We start from the raw sequence: 9,060 nt of genomic DNA, 5'->3' as shown, positions 1-9,060 counted from the left end.
GCGCACCCATGTCTGCGGGTTTCCCGGTGGTGTGGGGTGGCCACAATGGGGAATCTCATTGGCAGAACATAGAACATAGAAAAATACAGCACAGAACAGGCCCTTTGGCCCACAATGTTGTGCCAAACCTTTGTCCTAGATTATCATAGAATTTACAGTGCAGAAGGAGGCCACTCGGCCAATCGAGTCTGCACCGGCTCTTGGAAAGAGCACCCTACCCGAGGTCAACACCTCCACCCTATCCCCATAACCCAATAACCCCACCCAACACTAAGGGCAATTTTGGACACTAAGGGCAATTTATCATGGCCAATCCACCTAACCTGCACATCTTTGGACTGTGGGAGGAAACCGGAGCACCCGGAGGAAACCCACGCACACACGGGGAGGATGTGCAGACTCCGCACAGACAGTGCCCCAAGCCGGGAATCGAACCCGGGACCCTGGAGCTGTGAAGCAATTGTGCTATCCACAATGCTACCGTGCTGCCCTTAAGAACAATTAATCTACACTCCATTATTCTACCATAATCCATGATCCTATCCAATAGCCGCTTGAAGGTCCCTAATGTTTCCGACTCAACTACTTCCACAGGCAGTGCATTCCATGCCCCCACTACTCTCTTGGTAAAGAACCTACCTCTGACATCGTCAAAAATCAAAAAGGGCGACAGTACAAGGTACAGTGACTGAGGGGAGCTCAGTGAATAGGCCCAGTAATACTAAAAGGACTAAAACTGGAGATGTTAAGATTCAAAACAAAGGTAAAAAAGACAACATAAGTGTACTTTACCTGAATGCTCGTAGTATTCGGAATAAAGTAAATGAGTTGATGGCACAAATCATCGTGAATGACTATGATTTAGTGACCATTACTGAAACATGGTTAAAGGATGGTCACGACTGGGAGTTAAATATCCGAGGGTATCAAACTATTCGGAAGGACAGAGTGGATGGTAAGGTGTTGCTCTGTTATTTAAGGATGACATCCGGGCAATAGTAAGGGATGACATCGGTGCTATGGAGGATAAGGTTGAATCCATTTGGGTGGAAATCAGGAATAGTAAGGCGAAAAAGTCACTGATAGGAGTAGTCTATCGGCCACCAAATAGTAACGTTATGGTGGGGCAGGCAATAAACAGAGAAATAACTGATGCATGTAGAAATAGTACAGCAGTTATCATGGGGGATTTTAATTTACATGTCGATTGGTTTAACCAGGTCGGTCAAGGCAACCTTGAGGAGGTGTTTATAGAATGTATCCGCGATAGTTTCCTAGAACAGTATGTAATGGAACCTACGAGGGAACAAGCGGTCCTAGATCTTGCCCTGTGTAATGAGACAGGATTGATTCATGATCACATAGTTAGGGATCCTCTCGGAAGGAGTGATCACAATATGGTGGAATTTAAAATACAGATGGAGGATGAGAAAGTAAAATCAAATACTAGTGTTTTGTGTTTAAACAAAGGAGATTACAATGGGATGAGAGAAGAACTAGCTAAGGTAGACTGGGAACAAAGACTTTATGGTGGAACAGTTGAGGAACAGTGGAGAACCTTCCAAGCGATTTTTCACAGTGCTCAGCAAAGGTTTATACCAACAAAAAGGAAGGACGGTAGAAAGAGGGGAAATCGACCATGGATATCTAAGGAAATAAGGGAGAGTATCAAATTGAAGGAAAAAGCATATAAAGTGGCAAAGATTGGTGGGAGACTAGAGGACTGGGAAATCTTTAGGGGGCAACAGAAAGCTACTAAAAAAGCTATAAAGAAGAGTAAGATAGAGTATGAGAATAAACTTGCTCAGAATATAAAAACAGACAGCAAAAGTTTTTACAAATATATAAAACAAAAAAGAGTGGCTAAGGTAAATATTGGTCCTTTAGAGGATGAGAAGGGAGTTTTAATAATGGGAGATGAGGAAATGGCTGAGGAACTGAACAGGTTTTTTGGGTCGGTCTTCACAGTGGAAGACACAAATAAAATGCCAGCGACTGATAGAAATGAGGCTATGGCAGGTGAGGACCTTGAGAGGATTGTTATCACTAAGGAGGTAGTGATGGGCAAGCTAATGGGGCTAAAGATAGACAAGACTCCTGGCCCTGATGGAATGCATCCCAGAGTGCTAAAAGAAATGGCTAGGGAAATTGCAGATGCACTAATGATGATTTACCAAAATTCACTAGACTCTGGGGTGGTCCCGGTGGACACCACTGTTTAAAAAAGGAGGTAGGCAGAGAGCAGGAAATTATAGGCCAATGAGCTTAACTTCGGTATTAGGGAAGATGCTGGAATCTATCATCAAGGAAGAAATAGCGAGTCATCTGGATAGAAATTGTCCCATTGGGCAGACGCAGCATGGGTTCATAAAGGGCAGGTCATGCCTAACTAATTTAGTGGAATTTTTTGAGGACATTACCAGTGCAGTAGATAACGGGGAGCCAATGGATGTGGTATATCTGGATTTCCAAAAAGCCTTTGACAAGGTGCCACACAAAAGGTTGCTGCATAAGATAAAGATGCATAGCATTAAGGGTAAAGTAGTAGCATGGATAGAGGATTGGTTAATTAATAGAAAGCAAAGAGTGGGGATTAATGGGTGTTTCTCTGGTTGGCAATCAGTAGCTAGTGGTGTCCCTCAGGGATCCGTGTTGTGCCCACAATTGTTCGCAATTTACATAGATGATTTGGAGTTGGGGACCAAGGGCAATGTGTCCAAGTTTGCAGATGACACTAAGATGAGTGGTAAAGCGAAAAGTGCAGAGGATACTGGAAGTCTGCAGAGGGATTTGGATAGGTTAAGTGAATGGGCTAGGGTCTGGCAGATGGAATACAATGTTGACAAATGTGAGGTTATCCATTTTGGTAGGAATAACAGCAAACGGGATTACTATTTAAATGATAAAATATTAAAGCATGCCGCTGTGCAGAGAGACCTGGGTGTGCTGGTGCATGAGTCACAGAAAGTTGGTTTACAGGTGCAACAGGTGATTAAGAAGGCAAATGGAGAGACGGCGCTGGTGACCCCCGCCCCGCTCGGGTCACAGGGGTGCTGACGTCTGTGGGAGTGATGGCGGTTTGAGGCCCGCGGCGGCAGAGTCTGACAAGAATCCAGAATGCCAACAGAGGGAGACCCTACTGCCCTGGTTAAAGCAGCCCACCTGATTATACTGTCTACCTCCTGGGGCATGCAGATATGGGTGTCGTTATCGGGTTTTGTTCTGATTAACACCGTTAGCAGACATAATTTTGGCTTAGTTCAAAGAAGTTTGTTTCCTTACTATTTCTACACTGTCCTGGGAGGCTCATTTCTCAACCTGGCTCTTTATGCCTTGTATCATCCACACGAGTTACTCAACAATGATGAAGCTGTTCAGATAACATCGTTTTTTATCTGCGTGATCCTCTGCATTTAATGCCCAATGGTTCAGTGAAACCACGACACAGATTATGTTGGAGATGCACCAGATCGAGAATGAGCACCACTTGGGTCAGGAGGTGGGGTTTGGAAGCCACCGGGAACTCTACAAGAAGCTGAAGAAGAAAGACCCTAAATATCAGAAACTGAGCCAGCGCTTTGTCAAGTACCATGTCCTCTCCATGGTGTGTAACCTGATCTGTGTTTTCTGTAATGGACTCAATCTGCTTTACACTGCAGCCAACCTGAAAACTATCTAGAAATTCTCGGTTACCTTCCTCTTGAGTCTGCCAAAATATTTCGTTTGGGATTTCACGATACTGTGGACATTGTCATCTCCTGTGTGTTATCTCCATTTTGATAATTGTGTTTTAATTATGCCAATCACTGGTGATCAACAGAAAGCAGTCCAACTTCTGAAAGCTTTTTACTGTGTGGAGCATTGACTTGTTCCAGCCCCCCCCCCCCGGTCATGTCAAAGGTAGCAAGTCTATCCCTCACTTGTAAGGAGGCTACATGAGCTGGATTTCTGACACTTCAGCTCCTTATGAGGGCGAGTCCACTGCACAGAACCCTAGTTAACGTTGTGTTGATGAAGTTGTCACGCCCCTGACATTGCAATCTTCTCTTGGGAACATTCACTGTAACTTGTTTTGCAATTCCAGCCTTCTTTTATGTGAAGTGTGACTTGATTCACCAGCTTCAGTTTGGCTCAGGATCTGACAGGGATCAGCACTGGGTAGTGATGTAAAACAGGCTGGTAGAACAGCTTGCGACTTCGAAACACCATCAGAAAGTGTATGGGGATGGTTAGTGCAGACAATGGAAACGTGGGGCACATTCCAATGAAGTTACGGTTAATGCACACGATCAGAGAGCTTTACTCTGACTCTAATGTGGTCTGTATCGTACATGGAACTGCTTGATAAAATTGACAAAGTTGAAAAGAGTTATATCCTAAGGTGCTGATATTCCCTCAATTGCCCAGGCGAGTTGCTTTGTTATTAAATGGTTGGATACAAAAAAAAAAAAAAAAAAAAAAAAAAAAAAAAAAAAAAAAAAAAACAAGAAGGCAAATGGAATGTTGTCCTTCATTGCTAGAGGGATGGAGTTTAAGACTAGGGAGGTTATGTTGCAATTGTATAAGGTGTTAGTGAGGCCACACCTGGAGTATTGTGTTCAGTTTTGGTCTCCTTACCTGAGAATGGACATACTGGCACTGGAGGGTGTGCAGAGGAGATTCACTAGGTTAATCCCAGAGCTGAAGGGGTTGGATTATGAGGAGAGGTTGAGTAGACTGGGACTGTACTCGTTGGAATTTAGAAGGATGAGGGGGGATCTTATAGAAACATTTAAAATTATGAAGGGAATAGATAGGATAGATGCAGGCAGGTTGTTTCCACTGGCGGGTGAAAGCAGAACTAGGGGGCATAGCCTCAAAATAAGGGGAAGTAGATTTAGGACTGAGTTTAGGAGGAACTTCTTCACCCAAAGGGTTGTGAATCTATGGAATTCCTTGCCCAGTGAAGCAGTTGAGGCTCCTTCATTACATGTTTTTAAGGTAAAGATAGATAGTTTTTTGAAGAATAAAGGGATTAAGAGTTATGGTGTTCGGGCCGGAAAGTGGAGCTGAGTCCACAAAAGATCAGCCATGATCTCATTGAATGGCGGAGCAGGCTCGAGGGGCCAGATGGCCTACTCCTGCTCCTAGTTCTTATGTTCTTATACCCCCTATACATTCCACCATTCTCTTTAAATTTATGTCCCCTTGTAATGGTTTGTTCCACCCGGGGGAAAAGTCTCTGACTGTCTACTCTATCTATTCCCCTGATCATCTTATAAACCTCTATCAAGTCGCCCCTCATCCTTCTCCATTCTAATGAGAAAAGGCCCTCAACATTTCCTCATAAGACCTACTCTCCATTCCAGGCAACATCCTGGTAAATCTCCTTTGCACCTTTTCCAAAGCTTCCACATCCTTCCTACAATAAGGTGACCAGAACTACACACAGTACTCCAAATGTGGCCTTACCAAGGTTTTGTACAGCTGCATCATCACCTCACGGCTCTTAAATTCAATCCCTCTGCTAATGAACGCTAGCACACCATAGGCCTTCTTCACAGCTCTATCCACTTGAGTGGCAACTTTCAAAGATCTATGAACATAGACCCCAAGATCTCTCTGCTCCTCCACATTTCCAAGAACCCTACCGTTAACCCTGTATTCCGCATTCCTATTTGTCCTTCCAAAATGGACAACCTCACACTTGTCAGGGTTAAACTCCATCTGCCACTTCTCAGCCCAGCTCTGCATCCTATCTATGTCTCTTTGAAGCCGACAACAGCCCTCCTCACTATCCATAACTCTACCAATCTTCGTATCATCTGCAAATTTACTGACTCACCCTTCAACTCCCTCATCCAAGTCATTAATGAAAATCCAAGTCATTAACAAACAGCAGAGGACCCAGAACTGATCCCTGCGGTACGCCACTGGTAACTGGGCTCCAGGCTGAATATTTGCCATCCACCACCACTCTCTGACTTCAATTGGTTAGCCAGTTCATTATCCAACTGGCCAAATTTCCCACTATCCCATATCTCCTTACTTTCTGCATAAGCCTACCATGGGGAACCTTATCAAATGCCTTACTAAAATCCATGTACACTACATCCACTGCTTTATCTTCATCCACATGCTTGGTCACCTCCTCAAAGAATTCAATAAGACTTGTAAGGCAAGACCTACCCCTCACAAATCCGTGCTGACTATTCCTAATCAAGCAGTGTTTTTCCAGATGCTCAGAAATCCTATCCCTCAGGACTCTTTCCATTACTTTGCCTACCACCGAAGTAAGACTAACTGGCCTGTAATTCCCAGGGTTATCCCTATTCCCTTTTTTGAACAGGGGCACGACATTCGCCACTCTCCAATCCCCTGGTACCACCCCTGTTGACAGTGAGGACGAAAAGATAATTGCCAACGGCTCTGCAATTTCATTTCTTGCTTCCCATAGAATCCTTGGATATATCCCGTCAGGCCCGGGGGACTTGTCTATCCTCAAGTTTTTCAAAATGACCAACACATCTTCCTTCCTAACAAGTATCTCCTCGAGTCTGTTTCACACTGTCCTCTCCAACAATATGGCCCCTCTCGTTTGTAAATACTGAAGAAAAGTACTCGTTCAAGACCTCTCCTATCTCTTCAGACTCAATACACATTCTCCCGCTACTGTCCTTGATTGGGCCTACCCTCGCTTTTGTCATTCTCATATTTCTTACATATGTATAAAAGGCCTTGGGGTTTTCCTTGATCCTACCCACCAAAGATTTTTCATGCCCTCTCTTAGCTCTCCGAATCCCTTTCTTCAGTTCTCTCCTGGCTATCTTGTATCCCTCAAGCGCCCTGTATGAACCTTGTTTCCTCAGCCTTACATAAGTCTCCTTCTTCCTCTTAACAAGACATTCAACCTCTCTTGTCAACCATGGTTCCCTCACTTGACCATCTCTTCCCTGCCTGACAGGGCCATACATATCAAAGACACGTAGTACCTGTTCCTTGAACAAGTTCCACATTTCACTTGTGCCCTTCCCTGACAGCCTATGTTCCCAACTTATGCACTTCAATTCTTGTCTGACAGCATTGTATTTATCCTTCCCCTAATTGTAAACCTCGCCCTGTTGCACACACCTATCCCTCTCCATTACTGAAGTGAAAGTCACAGAATTGCGGTCACTGCCTCCAAAATGCTCCCCCACTAACAAATCTATCACTTGCCCTGGTTCATCCCACAGTCCAAAGATGTGCGGGTTAGGTGGATTGGCCATGCTAAATTGCCCGTAGTGTCCTAAAAAGTAAGGTTAATGGGGGGGGGTTATTGGGTTACGGGTATAGGGTGGATACGTGGGTTTGAGTAGGGTGATCATGGCTCGGCACAACATCGAGGGCCGAAGGGCCTGTTCTGTGCTGTACTGTTCTATGTTCTATGTTCTATTACCAAACCAAATCCAATATGGCATCCCCTCTGGTCGGATAATCTACATACTGTGTTAGAAAAGCTTCCTGGACACACTGCACAAACACCACCCCATCCAAACTATTTGATCTAAAGAGTTTCCACTCAATGTTTGGGAAGTTGACGTCACCCATGACTACTACCCTGTGACTTCTGCACCTTTCCAAAATCTGTTTCCCAATCTGTTCCTCCACGTCTCTGCTGCTATTGGGGGCCTATAGAAAACTCCCAACAAGGTGACTGCTCCTTTCCTATTTCTGACTTCAACCCATACCACCTCAGTAGGCAGATCCTACTGGGGCAGCACGGTAGCATTGTGGATAGCACAATCGCTTCACAGCTCCAGGGTCCCAGGTTTGATTCCGGCTTGGGTCACTGTCTGTGCGGAGTCTGCACATCCTCCCCGTGTGTGCGTGGGTTTCCTCCGGGTGCTCCGGTTTCATCCCACAGTCCATCTTTGCAGGTTAGGTGGATTGGCCATGATAAATTGCCCCTAGTGTCCCAAAATTGCCCTTAGTGTTGGGTGGGGTTACTGGGTTATGGGGATAGTGTGGAGTTGTTGACCTTGGGTAGGGTGCTCTTTCCAAGAGCCGGTGCAGACTCGATGGGCTGAATGGCCTCCTTCTGCACTGTAAATTCTATGATCTATGATCCTCCTCGAACTGCCTTTCTGCAGCTGTTATACTATCCCTAATTAACAATGCCACCCCCCCCCCCCCCCACCTCTTTTACCATCCTCCCTAATCTTGTTGAAACATCCATAACCAGGGACCTCCAACAACCATTTCTGCCCCTCTTCTATCCATGTTTCCGTGATGGCCATCACATCATAGTCCCAAGTACTGATCCATGCCTTAAGTTCACCCACCTTATTCCTGATGCTTCTTGCATTGAAGTATACACACTTCAACCCATCTCTGTGCCTGCAAGTACTCTCCTTTGTCAGTGTTACCTTCCCCACTGTTTCACTACATGCTTTGGCGTCCTGAATATCGACTTCCTTAGTTGCTGGACTACAAGTCCGGTTCCCATTCCCCTGCCAAATTAGTTTAAACCCTCCCGAAGAGTACTAGAAAACCGCCCTCCCAGGATATTGGTGCCCCTCTGGTTCAGATGCAACCCGTACAGGTCTCACCTTCCCCAGAATGCGCTCCAATTATCCAAATACCTGAATCCCTCCCGCCTACACCATTCCTACAGCCACGTGTTCAACTGCACTCTCTCCCTATTCCTAGCCTCGCTATCATGTGGCACCAGCAACAAACCAGAGATGACAACTCTGTCTGTCCAGGCTTTTAACTTCGAGCCTAACTCCCTAAACTTGTTTATTACCTACACACTCCTTTTCCTACCTATGTCGTTGGTACCAATGTGGACCACGACTTCTGGCTGCTCACCCTCTCCCTTCAGGATCCAGAAGACACGATCCGAGACATCCCTGGCCCTGGCACCCGGGAGGCAACACACCTTCCGGGAGTCTCGCTCGCGACCACAGAATCTCCTATCTATTCCCATGACCATTGAATCTCCTATTACTATTGCTTTTCTATTCTACCCCCTTCCCTTCTGAGCCCCAGAGCCAGATTCAGTGCCAGAGGCCTGGCCACTGGGGCCTCCCCCCGGTA

General features: G+C 45.6%; 1 protein-coding gene across 1 annotated transcript; it reads left to right on the top strand.

Annotated features, from left to right (window-relative positions):
• The first annotated feature begins 3,018 nt into the window (after positions 1-3,018).
• LOC119962892 (transmembrane protein 205-like) lies at positions 3,019-4,369 on the top strand. Its single transcript, XM_038791127.1, is given in 2 exon segments — positions 3,019-3,404; positions 3,406-4,369. Coding segments are annotated over 2 exon segments (561 nt in total). The 5' UTR covers positions 3,019-3,117; the 3' UTR covers positions 3,680-4,369.
• Positions 4,370-9,060: the final 4,691 nt, after the last annotated feature.

This window comes from Scyliorhinus canicula, chromosome 3, assembly GCF_902713615.1.
Source record: "Scyliorhinus canicula chromosome 3, sScyCan1.1, whole genome shotgun sequence".
NCBI classification, from domain to species: domain Eukaryota; kingdom Metazoa; phylum Chordata; class Chondrichthyes; order Carcharhiniformes; family Scyliorhinidae; genus Scyliorhinus; species Scyliorhinus canicula.
This window is presented reverse-complemented; position numbering and strand designations above follow the sequence as displayed.